The sequence below is a fragment of the Neofelis nebulosa genome, chromosome 1, assembly GCF_028018385.1.
Source record: "Neofelis nebulosa isolate mNeoNeb1 chromosome 1, mNeoNeb1.pri, whole genome shotgun sequence".
In the NCBI taxonomy this organism is placed as follows: domain Eukaryota; kingdom Metazoa; phylum Chordata; class Mammalia; order Carnivora; family Felidae; genus Neofelis; species Neofelis nebulosa.
This window is the reverse complement of record NC_080782.1, coordinates 180,237,330-180,261,578: the sequence shown is the minus strand read 5'-3', so window position 1 is coordinate 180,261,578 and position 24,249 is coordinate 180,237,330. Positions and strand designations below refer to the sequence as shown.

The 24,249-nt window shown below is 37.6% G+C and overlaps 1 protein-coding gene across 1 annotated transcript in view; it reads left to right on the top strand.

The window, feature by feature from the left end:
* Nucleotides 1–24,249, top strand: part of GPC5 (glypican 5) — a 678,338-nt gene that overhangs the window by 31,065 nt on the left and 623,024 nt on the right. Inside the window, exon 2 of the mRNA XM_058682009.1 lies at nt 11,124–11,285. Coding sequence (XP_058537992.1) covers nt 11,124–11,285 — 162 coding nt within the window. The remainder of the gene's footprint in view (nt 1–11,123; nt 11,286–24,249) is intronic.

Sequence of the window (24,249 nt, the reverse complement as noted above, 5' to 3'; positions counted from 1 at the left end):
TAGACCACTTTCTCACACCATTCACAAAAATAAACTCAAAATGGATAAAGGACCTGAAGGTGAGACAGGAAACCATCAAAACCCTAGAGGAGAAATCAGGAAAAGACCTCTCTGATCTCAGTTGTAGCAATTTCTTACTTGACACATCCCCAAAGGCAAGGGAATTAAAAGCAAAAATGAACTACTGGGACCTCATGAAGATAAAAAGCTTCTGCACAGCAAAGGAAACGATCAACAAAACTAAAAGGCAACCAACGGAATGGGAAAAGATATTTGCAAATGACATATCGGACAAAGGGCTGGTATCCAAAATCTATAAAGAGCTCACCAAACTCCACACCCGAAAAACAAATAATCCAGTGAAGAAATGGGCAGAAAACATGAATAGACACTTCTCTAAAGAAGACATCCGGATGGCACATGAAAAGATGCTCAACGTCGCTCCTCATCAGGGAAATACAGATCAAAACCACACTTATTTATTTATTTATTTATTTATTTATTTTTTAATATATGAAATTTACTGTCAAATTGGTTTCCTTACAACACCCAGTGCTCATCCCAAAAGGTGCCCTCCTCAATACCCATCACCCACCCTGCCCTCCCTCCCACCCCCCATCAACCCTCAGTTTGTTCTCAGTTTTTAACAGTCTCTTATGCTTTGGCTCTCTCCCACTCTAACCTCTTTTTTTTTTTTTTTCCCTTCCCCTCCCCCATGGGTTTCTGTTACGTTTCTCAGGATCCACATAAGAGTGAAACCATATGGTATCTGTCTTTCTCTGTATGGCTTATTTCACTTAGCATCACACTCTCCAGTTCCATCCACGTTGCTACAAAAGGCCATATTTCATTCTTTCTCATTGCCACGTAGTATTCCATCAAAACCACACTTAGATATCACCTCACGCCAGTCAGAGTGGCCAAAATGAACAAATCAGGAGACTATAGATGCTGGAGAGGATGTGGAGAAACGGGAACCCTCTTGCACTGTTGGTGGGAATGCAAATTGGTGCAGCCGTTCTGGAAAACAGTGTGGACGTTCCTCAAAAAATTAAAAATAGACCTACCCTATGAACCAGCAGTAGCACTGTGAGGAATTTACCCAAGGGATACAGGAGTACTGATGCATAGGGGCACTTGTACCCCAATGTTTATAGCAGCACTCTCAACAATAACCAAATTGTGGAAAGAGCCTAAATGTCCATCAACTGATGAATGGATAAAGAAATTGTGGTTTATATACACAATGGAGTACTACGTGGCAATGAGAAAGAATGAAATATGGCCCTTTGTAGCAACGTGGATGGAACTGGAGAGTGTGATGCTAAGTGAAATAAGCCATACAGAGAAAGACAGATACCATATGTTTTCACTCTTATGTGGATCCTGAGAAACTTAACAGGAACCCATGAGGGAGGGGAAGGAAAAAAAAAAGAGGTTAGAGTGGGAGAGAGCCAAAGCATAAGAGACTCTTAAAAACAGAACAAACTGAGGGTTGATAGGGGGTGGGAGGGAGGGGAGGGTGGGTGATGGGCATTGAGGAGGGCACCTTTTGGGATGAGCACTGGGTGTTGTATGGAAACCAATTTGACAATATATTTCATATATAGGAAAAAATATGCTTCTTTATCGCCAACATTTGTCTTCGGCCAGTGCTTCTCACCCAGAGACCATTGATTATGCCCAAGGGGTATATTTAGCAATGTCTGGGGTCACAACTGGGGAGGGTGCCTCTGACATCCAGTGGGTGGAATTCAGAAATGCTCCTATCCTACCACACACAGGGCAGCTCTCTCACAAAGAAAACAAAGCAAAACAGAAGAACCCCCCAAAGCAAAAAAACTCCCCAACAACCCCAATGTTCTGGCCTAAGGTTGAGAAACGTTCTAAATTTAATAAACAAAACTCTTCCCTTAGTTGGTCTTATTGAAACCCTCATTATTTAGTACCATTTGTGTGTCAAACTCCCAAACTTACAGTTTCAGTGTGGATCTCTTGCCAAGGCTCCTTGCAAACCTGCACACCCTGTGCGTTCTCCGTTTCTATGACCAGTACCACGGATGCATCCAGGCCCAAATACTAAGGCTTATCTGTAATTCCTGTTTCTTTCTCACCTGTCAGATCCCACCGAAGACATCCAAGTTATCTTCCGCCTTCAATGTATGTCTGATCTAACCACTTCTCATTACTTCTACCCAGTCTTAACTCTCATCTGCAATACAGAAATACTGATGGTCAAAATAGCAATTAGGTGCACTTGTAAGAACAAAATCAAATCATGTTTCCCCCCTACTTCCTTTCTTCATTGTGAAAATCCCTCCTAAGTGTGATCTAGAAGGCATTGTGTGAACCTACCTCATCTCCTATCTTTCTCCCCTTTGTTCACATACAGGGCTTCTTTCCTTTTCTTTTTATATTTGACTTTCAGTAGTTTGACTATAATGTGCTTAGGCATGATTTTCTTTGTATTTATTTTGCTTGGGGTTCAGTGAGCTTTTAAAATCTCTTAATTTGTGGTTCTTACCAATTTGGGAAATTTAAAGTTATTATTTCATGGAGCATTTTATCTTTTTGCCTTCTGGGACTCTAATCTTATATGTTACATTTTCTGATACTCTCCCACAGCTCTCTGAGGCACTATTTATGTCTGTTTGTCTCTCTGTATTTTCAAGTTTTAGCTCTTCTTCACATTGGATACTTTCTATTGGTCTCTTAATGTCCTCTGACTCTCCTCTGTCATCTCTATTTAGCTATCAAGCCCACCCAGTGAAATTTTTATTTCATATGTTGTATTTTTCAGTTACAGAATTTGCATTTTGTTTTTCTTTGCAGTTTCTTTTTCTCTCATAAGATTTCTTATTCTATAATTTTCAGAGCACATGTTCCTTTTACTTCATTGAACAGAGTTATAATAGCTCTTTAGAGCCCTTCCCTGTTTATTCTAACATCTGGATCATCTCATGTTGGTCTGAATTATTGCCTTATCTCTTGACAATGGGTCACCGTAATACAGATTCTTCATATGTCCAGTTATTTTAGATTGTCCCCTGGACACTGTGAATGTTATGCTATTGGTATCTCTGGATTCTATGATACTCCTCCAAAGGATGTTAATGTCTTTGTCTTCAGAGAAGATTACTCTGGTTGGGCTCAAACTGTCAGTTGTATCTCTTGAGAAGCTATTGCAATTTTAGTTTAGTTCCTTTTCTTTATTTTGCCAGTAGCTGGACTACTTACAGTCTGCCTTGGCCACGTGAGGTGTAGTGTCGGGATTAGCCAGAGATTTGGGCAGAGTGTGCATGGAGCAATTGGGGTTCCTTCTCTCTGGCCCCCTCCTTCCTGGTGTTTCTCCCTTCCTCGCTGTTTCTACCAGCAGTGATTTCCTCGATATCTATCATCTTGTGCTTAATTCCTAAAAAGACTGAGTTTTTTTTTAAATTGGTAGTCACTTTATAGATGGGATGCCTTCAGACTAAAAGCCACAGAGATAGGAAACTAACCCTATGGCATTTCCCTTCTTCTAAATATTGACTCCCTTCCAGAATCTTTCTTCTTTTGTTCACTCTCCAGAGCTTTCAGGTCATTGGTTGTTGTATTTTGTCCAGAGTTAATGGCCGTTCTCCATTGGCAGCACTGCCACACTGCAGTGGAATCTTTCTTATTGTTTCTTGTACATAAAAGTTATTACCACAGAGCAGGAAACTGGAACAGGCACTAAACAGGTGTTATTTGACCCTCCATTTAATAGCAAGTCCTTTTGAAGTTCTGGAATAAAGCATAAAAGAGAGTGGCATGTTTAGCCTGCTGTAACCCTGCGCACTATTACTGCTGTTGTATTGGCCGGATCTCGTTATATGGCAGGTGACAGAAGAGGCTGTGGTAGATCCAGGCTTGACTCCGAGCCGGGAAGTGACTGTGGCATCTGCAAGCCCTTCGTCCCTGCGCCATTAAATTCAGTTCCAGCCAAAGCAAGAAAGCTTTGCTTTCCTAGATGCCTCGGCAAATATCTTTTTGCATTTCTTTCTTGTGACTGGCTGTCTATTTCTGAATCAATCACTGTGCTGACAGGATAGGATGCTATGTTTTAACCAGTCTAGACTCATCATTATATATGTGTAGATATGTGTCTATGTGTATCAGTCTCATTTGGATAGCATGTATGTGAGTGAGCAAGAGGTTGAACTGAGAAGAAATTTCCAGGAGAGGGAACAGATGCTGGCCAGTGTTCAGCAGATCCAATGCCATTGTCATGATTCTTGCTGGATTCATGGACCTAAGTATTTTTTATTCTAGCTGGGTGAAGGAATACATTTGACTCAGTCAGAAACCCTCTCACCATATAACATTTTACAAACTCCTATAACTTTCTGAATTTACGGCAAGAAGACAATCTCAGAAAAGATAGGAGGAGCAAGTTTACCAGTGTACTCCTCCTACTCTCAATTCCAAGGTCCTGTTTTCGTGTGGTGAGCATTTGGTATTTTATGACATGTAATATCCACTCTGGTGATCCTGAAATATATCTTGATCTCAGGGTCTTGGTACCAAGGGCTCTTTTCTATGTAAGCCATCAATAAAGCTGGTTTGTGCTACAAGTATAAAAATCCTGTAAGTTGACTGGGGGAGAGTAAATGATTGAAACAAAAAGAGAACGTATGTAATCAACAAGCAGTTCTATCCTAAAACTATTTTTTTTAATTACAAAATAAAGCACAGATAGAGAAAACCCTTGGGTTTAAGCATATTTGATTAATTGTAGCTCATTACAATTATTATTTTTTTATTAAAATAATTTTTTAATCTTTATTTTTGAGAGAGAAAGAGAGAGAGACAGAGTGTGAGCAGGGAGGAACAGAGAGAGAGGGAGACACAGAATCCAAATCAGGCTCCAGGCTCCGAGCTGTCAGCACAGAGCCCGATGCAGGGCTCAAACTCATGAACCGTGAGATCATGACCTGAGCCGAAGTCAGACGCCCAACAGACTGAGCGACCCAGGCACCCTTCATTACAATTATTATTATTATTGAGGCTTAGGTTGTTCCAGGTTTAACCAGTAGAAACCTTTTGAAATTGGCTGCTGTGTTAGACTAAATTATTTCCTACCAGCCCCCCACTTCAAATTTATAAGTTGAAGCCCTAGCACCCAATATGGCTCTATTTAGAGATACGGCAAAGGAAGGAAGGAAGGTTAAATGAGGTCATGAGGATGGGTCCTATCCGATATGAATTGTGTCCTTATAAGAAGAGAGAAAGGTACTGGGGGTACAAATGCACAAAGAGAAGGTCATGCAAGGACATAGGGAGAAGGTGGCTATATGCAAGACAAGGAGATCTCAGGAGATACCTAGCTTGTCAGCACCTTGATCTTGGACTTCCAGTCTTCAGAACTGTGAGCAAATAAATTTCTGTTGTTTAACTGACCCGTCTGTTGTATTTTATGACAGCCCTAGTGCCCTAACCTAGCTCCTGAATCCTTTTGATGAGACCCCGCTAATTATTTGGTAGCTTCTTCACTATGTGGTGGACAGGGTGCTTTGGCTAGTTTGTCATCTTGTTTTTGCCTGCTCTTGACTTAGGATGAGGCATTTCTTTAAGAAGCACTGATTTCTTCTTGTGAAAAGTAGTATTTCAAGATGATAATCTGGGCACAAGGGATGCCCTTTGCCACTCAGTTGGTCATTGTTTCTAGGCCTTTTCAGGGAAGCTAGGAAATATGTACTTTCAGAGGTAAAGTTTTTCATGATTTCATGTTGATACTTCAATTCAAATTCAAGATTACAGACTTACTTTACTTCTTCTTTATGCCTCCACACTAAAAAAAAATTCTCAATTTTGAAAATACAGGGTAGAATTAGACAGTAGAATTTGAATATTCCCTAATTATTTGTTTTATCTGTGCCCTTCACAGTTGTAGCGTAACATGAAATGTAGTTTTTAGCATTTTTCCTGTTTTTTTCTTTGGGAACTGATATTACGAGAGTGTTTGTTATTGCTGTCTTTCAAATCTATCCATTCATTTTGATTTTTGAAAATTTCTTATTTTTCATTTTCTTTCCCGTAGGGCATTACCTTTGTGTGACTGGCTCCCGTGTTCCTTCTGGTTTAGTCTTCATTTCAGAACTTGTTCTTTCATCTTTTGTTCTGTACCGAGTATGGGCACTGCATCTGTCAGGTTTTCTGATACTGCTTTGTGTTATTCTTCCATGTTTTATTTCATTATCTTTTATCTTTTGTTTTTCTTTTTAGGGGCATATCTTTCTAGCATGCTTTCTTTGTCTGTGGGTGATTTTTCTGTTCCTTACTCTCTTTTTTATCATAACAACTCTGTGTGAGATTTGATTGCAGTATTTTTTGTTGCTCATTCTATAGGAAGGGAGTATTGTTTTCCTGGACATTTAGGTTAAGGCTGGCTTCAGAAAAGCTTTTCTAGCTTTACAGAACTTCTTCCGTTTCTGTGTAGCATTTAAAATTATGGGTGCTGCTTTTCTGAAATTCCTTGGCTTTAGTTCCATTCTCACATTGGTCTAGACCTTCTTTATCTGTGCTTCTTGGATCCCTATTCTGTTAAATTTTGATTCCACTTCCAGAACTTTTTCTGTGTGGAGTTCTATCCTGGAAAAGAGGCTGCTTGATCTGTTTTAAGAGTTCACAGGTTCGGATAGCTCCTGATCATTCACTCCCTTCTATCGTAGGTCGTTTGCACACACCTGGTAATCGAGAGGGCAAAAGCGTCCCTGTTTCTGCTGCTGTTCTCAAATTGGCCCACTGTACTTTCTGGCAAATTCTGTTGGCTGTTTGGGGGTTGTCCTGTCCTCAGTGCTTCTCCCCACTGCCCAGACTCTGATAATGGGAAAATCTGTGGCTGTTGCTGATTTCCACCCCCTAACCCCCTGTTTATATTTTGAAATTGTGGGAATTCTCTATCATCTACTTTTGTTATATTTCTTGGATTTATTTTCTAGTTGTTCCATCTGGTTTATGTGGGGATTTGGAGATAGTGAAAACTATGCCTTCACGGCTGCCATCTTTCCAGGATGACTCCCAATGCTCCTATTTTAACACATTTGAAAAAACCATCCAGAAGCAGGGAGATGGCTCTAACAGTTTCTCATTCAGGAAAACAGAAAGGAAGTCATAGTCACCAATCCTGCTGCTTCTGGGTGAGAGATCAGGAAAAGCCCCTGAAATTCTGGTTGAATATCCTTCAGCAAGGAGCCTGCTGTTTTATTTTTAATTTCATTTGCTTTTAGTAATTTAATTCTTGCAGAGCTTGATTTTGCCATTCGGAAACATGACTGCTGCCTCTGAGCCTTGACTGTGCTCTCTTGCTGTTTCATAGCATCCTCAGTTATGCCATGTTCTTTGAAACCAGGCTTTGAAATATGCTAAAAATGAGTCTTGGTACCTACATGGTATCTGCTTGGGTTCCGTCTGGCTTTGCTTTCTTATAATGTTTGTTCTGTTTACAGTGGGAGAACCGCAGCCTCCCATGTTGGGCGTTTTATCAACATACAGCTTATTATGACCTCTGGGCTTATACTGTGAGCAAAATGTAAGGTGTGGTCCTTCCCCTGAGGGTGTTTGGTTCATCTCCTCTGTCTTTTGGGCTGATACAGGAAGCATGGGAACTAGTTTCTTGTGGACTCTTTCCCCCTCCACCGCCACCCCAACTCTGGATACTGAGGAAAATGTTGTGCTGGTTAAACATAACTAGATCTTTGAATTATAGTCCTGCTTTGCATTGGAGTTTAGTGTTATGTTGTTGTCATTATCATCCACCAAGATTCTGAATGAAAGTCTGGATTAATCAGTGCAGATGCTCATCAGCGTGAAGAATGTATTTGCTCTTAAGTGTTCTAAATTGCTGTCCATGCTTATTCAGAGCTGTGAGATAGGAGATAGTCTCTCTCCCTTGTTATGTTTAGGACAACAGTCAAGGCCATTTGCAGTACCTTTCTAACTGTAATTTCCACCATTTAAAATTGGGCGAAAATGCAAATGGCATCTTTATAACTTCATATTTTAGATGACTTTTTTAATGCTCATTTATTTTGAGAGAGAGAGAGAGAGAGAGAGAGAGAATATGTGAGAATGCGAGCAGGGGATGGGCAGAGAGAAAAAAAGAGAGAGAGAGAATCCAAAGATGTGGGGCTGGATGTGGTGCTCAATCCCACAACCCTGAGATCATGACCTGAGCTGAAATCCAGAGTTGCACACCTAATTGACTGAGCCACCTAGGCTCCCCAAGCCTATTTTGTTTTTTGAATAAAATTCCTTGGATGGTTCCTGACCTAAAATTTGGTAACTTACCAAACAGATGACTTCTTTCAAGAAGAAGAATCAAAAATGGCCAGTCATATCTGTTGACAAACCATTTATAGATTTAAGGCTACAGCTTTCCTCTCAGTAGAGTGATGGTGAAGAAGATACTTTGGGAATCACTTTGCCTGTTTTCGATCACCAGCTCCACCGTTTTGTAGTGTGTGACATAGGTATGTGATATCGGGCAGTTTTCAAATCCTCTTCATGTCTCCATTTCCTCATATGTAAAATGTGGTAGTAATGGTCTCTACATCATATGGTTAATGTGAGGATTCAATAAGATGATGTTTATTCACATTAGATCCTCAACTATAGGTTTGGTGAATAAAAATGGAGTCTCTATGCTTTTTTAGGCGCTGTACTGGTCAACTGGGATATAACAATGAGCAAAAATTCCCTCATGTGGAGCTTTACAGTCAGATGAAGGAATTAATTAGTCATCACATGAAGGAATATAACATTGCACCATGATAAGTGCAATGGAGAGGAATGGTACACTTCAAGAGCATATAATAAAGACAAGAGCTGTCTGGGAGGCTAAGGGAGGTTCTTGCGGGAAGGCTGAGTTCACGTGTAAAGAAAAATAGATGGCAATGAATTAGGAGGAGGTGTGTGTTTTCCATATGTGTGGGTGAGCACATGTAGGATGAGAGCATCCCTTCCAGAGAGCTGAGCATGGAGAAAGTGGCCCTGAGGCAAGAGGGCACTTGGTGAACATGAAGGGCTGAAATAGGCCCATGTGTGAAGGGAAGGGTACAGTGGGCAGCGTTACTTGAGATGAGGCTGGAGTGAGAGGGAGGTTGGAGTGGTCACAACTTGGTGCCTTCATAAGCTATGTTTAAGAAGGTGGTCTAGCAAAGGACCTTGGTGTTTGAATTCTGGAGAGACATTTGCAAAGATCTATTATTGTTGTTGTTATTGTTGTTACTATTGTTATTCCCTAGCAGTCCTTACCATACTAAATATGTTTATATACTTTCATGTTTATTTATTTGTTCTTTCCTCCAATCTCTATTCTTCTCTGAACTCTTAATTCCCCAGTCCTTCCATTTAGGAATGAAGCTGGGAAGACAGCTTTTTCTTTCAATTAGTCTTTAAGTAGAATTTGCTTTTGTATACTTTTAGCCAAGAAAAATGAAAAACAGTTGCCAAAATATTACCTACTGTGACACACATCAATATTTTATGCTTTTTTGCCTTTGAGAAATGCTCAAATGTTGTCATTTTTTATTTGTCTAATGTAAACAAACTAAAGCCAAAATTATTACAAATTTTGGTGTCCTGTATTGGCCGATTTCACATGTTTTGATCTTACCCAGAACCAACTTTTGGAGATGTGAGGCCTGAGGTCTACTCTGTGTGAAAAAGGAGGGGTTTGACAGTGTCTGTATGGCGCGCGTATGTGCACACATGGGTATTTTATATTTGCTGATGTAGAGTTGGTCACTGAAGAGCTGACATGTGTGCTGTGAAACTTCCCCGTCACCAATAAGGCCACAACTGTTTTTCCTACCCTAAGATAAGGAAATAATGTATTCTATGAGGCCATGAAAAGAAAATTCTGCTGAGCTTTACATAAAACCTGGCTAGCCTTGGGATGCTCTAGGGCCCAAACCATGATGTCCCATCACTGTTCTCCTCGATAGGCACTATCCATGCCCCTTTACCTCTTTGTTCTCTAGCACGTCTGCTGTGTATAAAGGTGCCTCCCCTGTCTTGTTACATGTTTTGCCTGTTATCATTGTACTGGTAAACTTGGCTATAAAAATACTTTTTTTTTGTATTTGCATATTATTCTGGTATAGAATGAGGTTTTAGCTCACCTGGGATAAGAGTTGTTAATTCTATTGGCATTTTTCTAACTACAACTATTACATCTGTGTAATAACTTCACATTCCATGTAATCTGCATCTTCCTGGAAGTTTTCTGAATATGGTTGTAAAACTAAATGTACTTTTAATGGTAGGAATTGTCTCTAGTAAACTTAGGGAATGAGTAGAAATTTGGATGGTGGGTTTGGGCCATGGAGAATCTCAGTCCCCCATTATACTGTTATTGCTGATAACCACTTCTTCCATAAGAATCGCAAGTGTAATGCTGAGTTGAGAAATCAGGTGAAGGTTTTTCACCTTTATTTGATGTACAAACTTTGATTTTATTTCCTCAGGAAAAAAATAATTGTTTTAGCCCACATCCTTTTTTTTTTTAATGTTTATTTTTATTGTTTATTTTTGAGAGAGAGAGAGAGCAAGCCGGGTTGGGGCAAAGAGAGAGAGACAGAGAATCCAAACCTGTGAACTGTGAGTTCAGACCCACAAACCATGAGATCGTGACCTGAGCCAAAATCAGACGCTTAACCAATTGAGCTACCTAGGCGCCTCTAGCCCATACACTTCTGATTAACGTATTTAGATCAAATACTTTTGGCTGAATTAACAAAATAAGCAAAAATAAAAGTTTCCTGATGTAGCTCTGTACTTACATGTAACAGTTAATTTGTTTCCTGTTATATAATGTATTTGTCAGGTAATAGTAATTAGTTAATTGAATAGACATATTTAATATTTGATCAAAATGTTAATAAAATATTTGAGCCAAGAGTTAATAGTTTACAACATTTTGTTTCATGGTTGGCTTCATGGACAATACATACATTTTTTTTTTTAACAGCAACTGCTCTAGTAAATCAATTTCTCACATAGTACATGAGCCCCTTCTGATCATTAATGCCTGACATGTGACATGTAATGGTAATCAAATAAACAGGTGATTATTCTGAAAAATATTACATCTGTTCCAGGACCTGATCTACAGGTTTGCATATCCAAAAAACCTACCTGTTGCACCAGGAAGATGGAGGAGAGATACCAGACTGCAGCTCGCCAAGATATGCAGGAAGTTCTTCAATCATCCAGCTCCACATTAAAGTTTCTAATATCGCGAAATGCTGCTGCTTTTCAAGGTAAATGTATCTTGATTTCTGAAACTAAGGAGAAGTCTTGTTATGCAATCTTCCTATTACCATTATCCTGGTAAACTTGGGCTAGGTTTTCTTACCTTTGCATACCATCATTCTGGAACAAAATGAAGTTTTAACTTCTTTTAACCCTCAGAAAAAGGTCATTATTTCTGAGGTCAATCAGGACATAAATACTGAGTTGGACTGGGAAAACTGTTATATTAGTGAAATATGTGCCCTTTGTGGGTCCTTCCAGGTCCCTCAGTATTCTGACCTATGGTTTTACTGCAGTATGAATGGACATAATTATTAGATTTTAGTATTCTGTAACATAAAATCTCATTGCTTTTAACTGGGAAATTATAGATTTATTTTTAAAAATATGATTTGAAGAAATATTTGTCTAAGTTTTTCCCCTGGCTACCTCATGTGGTTTTCATAAGAACACCAGTGTGATATGTCAAAGTGCAGACAAGTCTGATAAACAGTAAAATAGGAAATATTAATTGGATATTTAAGGATCAGCTAAGACCAGAACTCAACCTTAATTCAAACAGTATGTTCAGAAATAAAATTAATGGGTTATAAAATTACAAGGCACATTGGAAAATAGATGATCTTTCCCTTATTTTAGTCATCATCTCCATAAAACCCCTTATTACTACAATAAAATAGCTTAATTTATTTTTCCTTTTATAAAACATTAGCTTAACTGTATATGATTAGAATGAAAATATCTAGATTATACTACTTTTCAAACAAATTTATTGCTTTTGTTCAAAGCAAAATAGACTTTTGTTAGTATTCCTTTTCCTTTATGTATATTATTGTCAATTTAAATAATTTGTGCTTTGTTTACATGCATAACTAAATCACAAAGCTGATTAATTTTTAAAACTATGTTCATTAAATAACATAAATACAATGAATCAGGATAAAATTTAAGTGGAGTTAAAATGTAGTTCATGATGAATTAGTGATTTTCTTAGGGAAACTGTGATATGTCAAATTTTAAGATGTTATTCAAGCCCTATGTGTTCAAGCCCTATGTTGGGTGTGGAGATTACTTGAAAAAAAAAAAAAAAAGAGACAGAATATATTAGGTTCAAATGATTGGGAAAAATACAACACCTGAATTGTTTACTTTTAAAATGGGTTCAGGCTGTTGAAAAATTGTGGTGATAATGCTAAAAGTTTGGTGACAAATAAGAAGTAGAAATACATGGGATCGTCTCTATCTACCATAGTGTCAGGTAATTTATCTACATTGAAAAATTTTTCTGTTTAATAAATTTTGTTATATTCAATAGGTTGAGTTTTGCTGGGGAGGGGGAGAGATGGCTACACAGAATCCGAAGGAGGCTCCAGGCTCTGGGCTATCAGCACCAAGCCTGATGTGGGGCTCAAACTCACGAACTGTGAGATCATGACCTGAGCCAAAGTTGGATGCTTAACTGACTGAGCCACCCAGGTGCCCTTGAGTTTTGCTGCTTACTTAAATATTAATTGTAAAAATGAAAATGGTAGGCGCTTTCTTAAATATAACTTGTTATAAGTGGTTGTTTTCGCCCTTTGTGGAATGTCAAGTTTTATTTAAGAATCATGAGAAGGCAAAACAAATTTAGAATAAATTTGCCTAAAGGCTAACTTTACTGGAATACATTCTTTTATAAGAAGAATAACTGCTTTTAATTTAATAAATAGAGTAAGTAGCTTTAGGATTATGTCCATAAAAACAAGCTTAAACATACATACTAAAAGCAGTTTGAGAAATCACATCTACTGTACCATAATCGAGCAGGTGACTTTATCAGTAAGTAAAATGCCTACTATCTAGTTTCTGTGCCATCAGAATATCTGAAAACAATTCAAAGTCTTTATTTTTCTAAGAAGAAAGAAGCCAACACACTTTATTGGGAAAACTGGCTGCTTGAGAGGAATTTAATGGGGAAATCAATTCACTTCTCAAATAATGTAAGTAGATTTGCTGTTTTTGATATTTTGATTTTCAAATATTTCATTTATGTCTCCTACTCCAACAATGTTAACCTGCTTTTTAAGGGGTATTCTGGGTTATAAAAGACTGTAGTATGGTCCCTTCTCTCATAGCTTTTATAGAATCCCATGGAAGCCTGGTATTGAAGCAACCCTTTGGGTGTGACCGATGGGAATGATTGCTTGCGTGTATGGATGTAGTGGGCACCCACATTATTGTGAGATGAAGGAAAATTTTTTTTTTATTTTTATAATTTTTTTTTTAATGTTTATTTATTTTTGAGACAGAGAGAGACAGAACATGAACAGGGGAGGGTCAGAGAGAGAGGGAGACACAGAATCTGAAGCAGGCTCCAGGCTCTGAGCTGTCAGCACAGAGCCTGACGCGGGGCTCAAACTCACAGACCGTGAGATCATGACCTGAGCCGAAGTCGGACGCTTAACCGACTGAGCCACAGAGGCACCCTGAGATGAAGGAACTTTTAAAGGAAGGGAGAAAACAGTGCTGGCAACTGGTGCTGGAAGACAAGTTTATCCTGTACACAGTCTGCATTCAGATCTGGAATTGTGCACAGGACGCTACCTACCAGTGCAGTTGGAATCCGCCTCAGGGATGATTCTTCTATTTTCTTTTATGTAATTTATTTGTGTTGGTTCCAGTCACATTGCCTTAAATTAAACAAACAACGAAATGATAATCTGTTTTTGGAAGGATCCATAATTATGACCAGGGGCTTCACTGTATCCTCAAGTATAGTCTTTCATATGGAATGGAGCATTTCATAAGCTGAAAGGAACAAGCTGTTATCTCTGTGTCTGTTGTTATTTGTAAATAAGTGGTGCTGTTTGCAGAGAGGAACACTGGCTATGTCACGGTGCAGACAGTAACTCTTCTTTATTTTCAAGGGCTTAATAATGATCTTGAATGAAGCAGAACAGCCACAGATAATGCGAAAGAGTTGTTTTTCCTTCCACTCTTTTAAAGTGAGTGTGGGATTGCTGGCTTTAAAAATATTTTGGAAATACTCTTTATAATGTTTTATTTGTTTATACAATAAAGTATGGTGTGACTCATGAAGAAACAGAGGAAGTTGACAGAGAATATGTCATCTACAGTAAAAGAGCAACACTTATGCAGCTTTCAAATTTGGCAGTTTTTAAATCTCCATTCAAATAAGATAATGTAGTTTAGCTTTTTAAATTTAAAACTGAACAAATTTTTCAGCCTCACTTTCAAAAATTAAAAGGAAGGGAAAAAATAAAAGGAAGGAATATTTGGGAGAATGCCATTGGAAACTTGTCAAAATGTTGGGAAGATAAGGTTAAAAAGCTACACCTTTTCTTCGCGTTGTACCTTTCCCTACTTCTCTTATCTTCCAGTTGCTCGTGTATTTCAAAAATACATGGTAGATACCAAGTCTATATTCTGGAGGTTTCCAGTTTTATATACGGCATTTAAAAAGTGTACATTATTACAAAAGACTGAGTGATAAATGATAGTTAGAACAGGAAAGTTTTAGCATTTTTATTTATGTTTGCATTTTCTTGGCTGAGTAAATTTTCATTTCTTGATTGTAAGTACTTGAAAGATTGGCAGGCTTGTCCTCGTGCATTGAAATGTTAGAATTAGGGATTTAATAAAAAAATACATTCTTATTTTTAATGAAATATAGGAATATGTTCAAAATTAAGCATCTTATTTTAAAAAGTAGGTGAATTAAGAGTGAGGACGTAATTAATGGATTTTTCTCCTTTACACTAACTACTGTAAAATGTATAGCTGGTGTATAGCTACTGTAAAACTAATGTAAAGTCAAAGGCACAGACACACACACACATATATATATATATATATGTATATATATATATATATATATAGTCAAAGGCACAAAGATATAGTGAATATTTGAATATATTAATATATGGGAGAGTAAATAGATTTATATAAATATTATTAAGCATGAGGTACATTAATCTTATTTTATTCACTTCAGCTACGCTTCACAAAGGTGGATAATAATTAAAATTATTCCTTGGAAGAGCATTGTGTCGAAGGATAAAGGAATAATACCGTTTTTAACACGGAGAGTTACCTGATCAAAAGTTCAAGTGTAAGAGAACGGGTAGCCTTAGGCTGGCAGTTGTGGGGGGTTGTTTCTCTCAACCTCTAGTAGCTAGTAAATATAATTAACTGAACTACATGAATAAATGAATGAATGAACACTACTTTCAAGAAGATGGCTCTGAAGTAAAATGCTTGAACCCCTCCCTTGCTCCTTTCTTTCTTTTATGTATTCCTCTCTTGATGATTTGCTGTGGCATTGGAGCACCTACTAGGTACCAGCACTGTTGGGTGCTGGGGTTACGGTGTCCAAACCTTTTATTGATTCCTTTAGACTTCTAATATGCCAACATCTGTCTTTTTCATTTATGAACTAGAAAGGGGCACATTATAGTGTCTCCTTCAATGGCATCCTGAATATGATTGCACTGTTTTTCCTTTTCAGTGTGAGGCAGTATGTGGGTTCATGTGTTATCTCATACAGCAGCTATCAACGCAATTGGTCTTTATCCAATTGTCCTTTATCTCAGAAATGTTAAAAAATAGTTTCTGTTGAATCTGTGTCAGCAGGCTTCTGTTAATTCTGCAAATGGGTAATTTTCCTGTATTCTAGATAAAAGTTGCAAGAGCTTAAATTACTTTTCAGCTGGAAGTAAAGCTTGCTTTGCATGAAGCATTGTCGATGGTGGAAATACTATTAACTATTGACCTAAGATCAGGTTTACTTTGCCAGATTTATTTTTTAAACTTGAAAAAGTAAACTTTTTGTTGTTTTAAGTTTGACTGACAGCAGGTTATGATAATATCACCTGGTGCCATGGTAATCTCACCTAGAAAGCAGTCACCTGCTTATAGTCGGCAAAACAATTCTTTCTTGATTTTTATATTAAACACTTTTTCAGTTAAATCTTTTCAGTGTGAGAACTGCACATTTATTTTCTTGAGGATAAGTTAACATTTCATCAGATTCTTTATCGTTTTGTTATCTTCGTATTAGTTTAATCTTACTTTTGCATATGGATCTCAAGGGATGATTCTTGAATGTTTAGTTTTGAAGGAGAGAGAGAGACAGAGTGTGAGCAGGGGAGGAGCAGAGAGAAAGGGAGACACAGAATCCAAAGTGGGCTCCAGGCTCTGAGCTGTCAGCACAGAGCCCGACCCAGGGCTCAAACTCACAAACTGTAAGATGATGACCTGAGTAGAAGTCGGACGCTTAACTGACTGAACCACCCAGGTGCCCCAAGGGATGATTCTTAAAAACTACCTATGTGTGAAGTAAAGAACGGGACATGTGGGAAGTTATAACTAGCTATGTTTTTGAGATTTATCTGTCCCTCTATCTCTTATTCATCCATGTAAAGCGATTTATAACATTACTTTTTCTTTCTTTTTTTTTTAAAGTAGACTTCATGCCCAACGCTGGGCTTCAATTCACGCCTCTGAGATCAAGACCTAAGCTGAGATCAAGAGTCAGATGCTTAACCGACTGAGCCACCCAGGCGCCCCTGTAGAATTTCTTTTTATAGATACGTGACATTTGTTCATCCTCCTTTTGATGGACATCTCAGTAATTTCCAACTGAGTTTTGTACTTCTCCTGCTCTAGTGACCATTCTTGTTCAAGTCCCCACAGGCACCTGGTTTCCTGGGGTTGATACACAGTGAGACTGGGGCTTCTTGACCGGGTGCCTTGTCAGCTTCACTACATGTTGCTTAGTTGCTCTTCTAAGGAGCTGCACCCATTGAAACACCACAGTTTTTGTGCTTTGTGCACTGTTCTACTTCCTTCCCAACAATGAGTATTGTCAGAATTTTGAGAGATTTGTTGAACTGATAGGTATGAAATGGCACCTTGTTTCCAAAATGCACGGTTCCCTGAGTAGGGGCTCTGAATGTCTTTTCACAAACAGTTCTTGATGTGTGTGTTTTTTTTTATTTTCCCTTAGGAATATGTCCTAAGAACCTGTGTACACACTTTGAGGATATATACATTGTTGTTGGTGTTTTGTATGTACTTAAAATTTTTTTTTAGATACCAAAAACAAGATTTTTTTTTAAGGTACTGATATCCATTTGGATCTTAAAGTTTTAGCTAAAATAATTCAGATGTCTTTCCATATTCTGTAGAAGTCCAAGCTCTTCACAAGCTTCCTGCACATTCTCATGGCTTACAGTCACATCCTTGCCCCTGCCTCTGCTCCCCTGCTCTCTTCATTTGCTTTTGCCTCTTTCCTATCATATTAATTCAAAAAAAGTTTTTAAATTACTACTTCCATACTTACACACATGCATGCATACACATTAATACGGTATATATACAAGATCAATTTTATGAGATGGTGATGAAAAAAGATAAAATCTAAAAATTATAAATAATCATAAATTGAATATTAATTTCTATATTTCCAAGTATTTTTTTTTTTTTTAGCTCTGCCTCTACTCTCAATCCACGAAGCTACCAACCTCACATCTTTCTCTCTGGCCTCTCTATCTCCCATTCCTCGTGTGACATTCTCTTCTCTTCTTCAAGTGGTGACATAATGTATCTTCCAGTTCCTTTTATTTATAAGCATGGTAATATTAAATAACCAACACATGGCTCTGAGTGTGAATTTTAACTGAGGACTTTATTTCATTTTATTATATATATTATATTTATTTCATTTATTTATTTAATATATAGATAGATAGAGAGAGAGAAAGAGAGAGCGCATGTGAGCTGGGGAGGGGGGCAGAGAGAGAGAGAAATCTTAAGCAGCCTCCACGCCGATGCAGGGCTCTATCCTACCACCCTGTGATCATGACCTGAGCCAAAATCAAGAGTTGGACCTCAACTGACTGAGCAACCCAGGAGCCCCAAGGATCTATTTTTTAATTAAAAAAAAATTTCATTAATTTTTTTCCCTAGCTTTATTGAGATATAATTGTTGCCCCTCTGCCTTGTTGTTAGTAAGAGCCCCAGTTTTGCAGGGTGATCACCCTCTACTGTGGCGAGCTTAGGGACAGTGAGCGCTGCTGCAGCTCTAGGGCATGGTGCGAAACGGACTAGGAAGTGTGTGTGTATGGTGGTGATGTTCTGAAGTAGCTGCTGTGGGAAACGGGAAAGGAAGTGAACTAAAGTCCAGTTAGAGGGCTGACATTGGAGACAGCTAATTAATAATGAAGCCGGTTTGCATGATGGTACCACTGTTTTCGTTTTTAGCCCTGCCTAATTTTTGCCTCCAGAGAAGGCGTGAGTAGTGGGGATCTGTGGTTGAGGACAGGTAATAGGAGAATCATTCATCCATCCAGCAAACATTCATGGGGCAGCCTCTATGTGCCCGCATTGTTTTAAGTGCTTGGTGTACTTCAGTGAATGAAACAAAAATTCCTGTTCTCACACTGTGTGTTTCAGCCAGAGGAAAGTAGAAAGTAAATGTATACAGGTGTAAATACATTAGGATGGATTAAATGCTTTGGGAAACTGTAGCATAGAACAGAGGGAGGGAGAGTAGTAGTCCTGGAGGATTGCAGTTTTAAACTGGATGATCAGGGAAGAGTTGGCATTGGAGCAAAGGTTTCATCAAAGTGAAGGGGTTGGATATATGGATGTCTGGGAGAAAAGCATTCTAGCAAGAGGGAGTGATCCTAACGTAGGAATGGGCCTCACATGTTAGAGGAATAGCCCCAGTATGGCTAAGGCACCGTGCCATAAACATATTGGAGGAGGCTGATCTGTGACACAGGGTGAAAACAGTAGTGGTCTGGAAGAGCCCGGGGATTTCCAACTGCTTCCTCTGATTTGGTTCTGTAAAGTGGTAGAGATGGTGTTTCTCTAATAATACCATATGTGTAATTATGAAAATAACATTAATTTTGATAAAATACTCATGATTCTACTCAATGAATCTTATTATGAATATTTAGCGTAATTTAAAAGTTGAAGGGCATTATAAAGAAGTAACACAGATAAATAAAATTGCATTGCTTGAAATTTGTCAATAAACTTTGAGCATTGATGGGAGAAAGCTTGTAATAAGACCATGTTGAATAAAGGCACGTAATAGTAATTATGGTCAAAATCATGGGTTTGTACCTGAGAAATTTGTTTTAAACTTATTTTCATTGTACGAGATACAACTTGGTTACATAAAATTGAAAATAAAATTCCTTATTACTCAATAACCCATTTAGCAAATAAGGCTCAGTGATGAATTTAAGGCTTTTGGGACCCAATTTTGAAGTCTTGGTGGTAATTCTCATAATTTAATAGCCCATTGCCATTTACCATTTTTATACGATTCAAAAATAAGTTCGGTTAGCCAACACTATCAATAGTTGTCAATCATTTTGATAATATCTTATTATATCATCTCTTAATTAGAAATATTTGCAGTTCATGTAACTGGCATTATTACCAAATTTAGAATTTTTAAATAGTATAATAATTCATTATAAATTATGAAACATAGTTTATTAGAAATAGGAAAGCATTTTTAATAGTTTTTGTTTCTATGGCCTTGGGGGAAAAGAAGATTAAGATGAAAATATTAAACCATCATCTATAATATTTAATTGGTAAAGTGGTAAAATATAATGGAAAATAAGATACCTCTCTTTCCTCAGACAAATAGAGGACTTAAATTTTATAGCCATTTTTCAATGTAGCTGTTCATGATGGGAAATTATCCATGTATATCTCCATGCTTTTAGCATAAAATATATCTAGCAATAAATGTAATATACATGCTCTATAGCTTTTATGCAGAAGTCCAAGGGCTTCAAATGACATCTCAAGATCCAGAGAGTCATAATAGTAAATAAAGGGTAATTGTTGGATAGCTATGCTGTGCTCCTTTTATTCCAGGGTGATTCTGCCTGGGGGCTAACTTTTGTATAAACAAAGATCATTGAACTTTTGCACCTTAAAGTATACTGTTATCTTGTACCATTTGTTTGACTCCTTCTCCTCTGCGTATAAAGTTGACTTGAATGTTAATTTATGAAACCTATTCATGTTTTTTTTTTTTTCTTTTCTGTAAGTAGGAATAAACTGAAGATACTACATAATAGAACAAACATTGGTCTTTGTTGTGGGAAAACATTTGTTGTGATTGGACAGGGAATATGTTTAAGAGTTCCTGGACAAGGGTTTTAAATTTGGACAGTCTAGGTTTGATTCCTATCTCAAGATTTGCTGGTGGGGCCTCAATTCCTTTGCTTGTAGAATGGTATAATAATAGTACCTTCTTCTAGGCTGCAGTTAATGAAGATTGATTGAGGTAATCCCTATAAAGTAACTAGCACGGTGGCTGGTACATAAGCACTCAGTATATGTTAGCTATTCTTCTTCCTTTATTCATGGTATATATTTTTCCCAATATTTGATAAGCAGCAAAAAATTTCAGGGCAGAAATTGTCTAGTGGTGTTCCTGCACATGTTTTATGGGGAATCGTCTAAAGTTGGTTGTCACATTATCAGAAGTGCTGTAGTGGCCAAGCAGCAGAAGGGCCTTGTGATCCAAACTCCTAGATCACTCCTTGGATTCCCACACCGGATGGGGTTGCCAAGAGTCATGTTGCAAGTGCTTGGGGTTATGGCCAGTCATGCTCTCTACATTGGTAGAGACAAGCAATGAGAACAATTATTTGGTGAATAATAATAATAGTACATTTCAAAGCAGGGTTTTTTTCTGCTGCTCAGCTGGTAGTCCAAGGAATTTTCAAATTTCATTAAATGGTATTAAGTTGTAATGTTTGGACTCTCACTGTAGTAGAATCTAGCGTGAACACAGAAACCTAAGGTTTGACTAACAGAATAAAGCAACGAGACAGAATCTGTGGCACATTATTCAATGACTTAACAAAAGCCTTAATTGTAGTGTCCTTCTCCAAAATGAGACTATCTTCACATACAAAAGGCTTTCGAGTTTTGATATTACTGATTCATTCTGATCATCTTCAGGGATGTTTGCAGTTTATGTTGGCATATCTTTATTTTTTTTTTAAGATTTTATTTTTTTTTAAGTAACCTCTATGCCCAGTGTGGGGCTTGAATTTACAACTCCGAGGTCAAGAGTCACATGCTCTGCTGACTGAGCCAGCCAGGCGCCCCTATGTTGGCATATCTTAACACAACCAAGCCTTTAGATTATGCATTTGTGAGATATTAGATAGAATCACTAACTTCAAATTGGTCCTTTCTCAACAGCATGGAGAAATAAATAAATACATAGCCTTCAGAGCAATGTGAAAGTTTTTGTGGTTGGTCGAATATGATAAAAATTTAATCTAAGATTTAATTGAACTACTTTAAAAGCCTATGTTCATTAAGATAATTTTTATTTTGGTCTAAATGTTGCTAATCATTGTTCCATAAAATCATGTAACTATCTGATAGTTGCATTTCCTCTGCTGAAAATGTGAAATATTATTTTTTGTCTACAAGGCATCTTAGAGGGTTTCCTCTCTACATGAGGAAAGACAGTCTGGAGAACGATGGGCACTTACAGTCTCTGGAAAGTATGATTTGAGAAAAGGGTCAGAGGTGTGGGGCAAAAACATCCACTCCACTGGTTCAAGAAGGAACAATACATGCTGTGTTGATGTTTCGATTTTTAAAATCTGAGTTTAACATACTTACTTTCTAGTGGTAGTCCCAGGGCAATACTTTAGGATGATCGAGGCCAGCTGCTTAATTTGTTTTTATTGCATATCTTCAAAGTAGGTTTAAATTAAATTATCTATGTATTTGGCAACTCTTACTCAATATATTTTGTGTATTTGCTATTTTAATGAGAACATATTTTTGAATGCAAATTAAGAATATATTTAACAATTGCTAGTCTACACTGGTATAGCTATTCTGGAAAGCAATTTGACAATAGTTATTTAAGATATATGTTCTTTCTCTTGTCTTTCTGATCCTTCTAATGGTTGTATATATTGGAAAAGTTTTTTTTTTTTTTTTTTTTTTTATTTATTTTTGGGACAGAGAGAGACAGAGCATGAACGGGGGAGGGGCAGAGAGAGAGGGAGACACAGAATCGGAAACAGGCTCCAGGCTCCGAGCCATCAGCCCAGAGCCTGACGCGGGGCTCGAACTCACGGACCGCGAGATCATGACCTGGCTGAAGTCGGACGCTTAACCGACTGCGCCACCCAGGCGCCCCTGGAAAAGTTTTTAAAGAGACTGTTTAGGCACATGTAGAAGCATGGTAGTGAAAGCATTTATAGTAATAGCTGGGAATTGAGACAGTCTGGGTGTCTGATTGTCGGAAAGCTAAGGACAATGTATAGATAATACATTCTGCATCATTAGGAATGATCAACTGGATACATACATAGTGACATGGATAGACTTTAAAAACATAAGGTAGAGTGAAGGTATATGAGGTATATAGCACAATACCATATATGTATCTTAAAAATACATGTACCAAAGAATTCTATACATTTTGCTAGAACTCATACAAATCAAAGAGTTTAAAGCACATTAGAATGGTTTTTTTTTAAATTTTTTAAAATGTTTATTTAGTTTTGAGAGAGATACAGAACACAAGGAGGGGAGGGCCAGAGAGACAGGGAGACACAGAATCCAAAGCAGGCTCCAGGCTCTGAGCTCTCAGTACAGAACCCATCGTGGGGCTCGAACCCATGAACCACGAGATCATGACCTGAGCCGAAGTAGGATGCTCAACCGACAGAGCCACCCAGGCACTCCCAGAATGATTTTTTAAGGATAATAATTACGTAATTTGCCATCCAACCTCATAAATAGTAGGAGGCATTGGGGGCGACTCCTGGGTTGCTCAGTCAGTTAAGTGTCCAACTCTTGATTTTGACTCAGGTCATGATTTCAGAATTGTGAGATCCAGTCCCATGTTGGGCTTTGCACTGAGTACAGGGCCTGTTTAAGATTCTCTCTCTCCCTGTCTCTATTCTCCCCTCCCCCTCAAAAAAGAGGTGTGGCAGATGTGAAGAATGGCTAGGAAAAAAGAAAGTGAAGTGAAATACTTAGGTATAAATCTACTAAAAAATGTACAAGATTTTTATGCTGAAATGCTGATGAAAGAAGTCAAAGAACCTAAATAAATAGAAAGATATACCATGTTCATGAATTGAGAGACTCAATGTAGTACAGATGACAGTTTTACCTAAATTACTCTATAGTGTTAACCTAATTTATCAAAATACTAGCAAGTTTTATGTAGATTTAGTCAAGCTTTTTCTAAAATTTATACAGAAAGGCACAGAACTAAAATAGCTAAAACAATTTTGAAAAAAGAAGAATAAAGTGAGAGGAGTCCATCTACCTGATAATGAAGCTTACTCTGTAGCTACAGTAATTGAGAGTGTGGTATAGGTGGAAGGATAGACACATAGACTAGATTAGAAAACCCTAAAATAGAACTACACAATTATGCACAACTGATTTTTGATGTGTGCAAATGCCATTCATTGGAGGAAGGATATCCATTCAACAGCTTGTGCTGAGCTATTGGACATCCATAAGTAAAATGTTATTCTGATATTATTATGTTGAAATGCATAAATATTTCAGCCCCTGAATCTTCACAAGTTCTGGGTTTTTCTGCCTTCATTTAGAGAAACTTCCTTTACTTTTTTTTTCATAAGGCAAAATTTATTAAATAAGTCATCCCTGATTTTTTGCCTATTTCATCAAATCCAAATACTGCAAATCATTGACCTCAATTTCAGTGCATTCTAGTGGAGCACATATATTTATTTAAATAAAAATAGTAGCTTTATCAAGAGATTCTTCATACAAGTTGAGTTAATTCAAATAAATTTTAAATCATGAACATTGAGATCCCACTGTTCCATTTATTCAGTTCCTATTGTGGTTTTGTGTGTGTGAGTGTGTGTGTGTGTGTGTGTGTGTGGGTGTGTGTGGGTGTTGTTGTTGTTT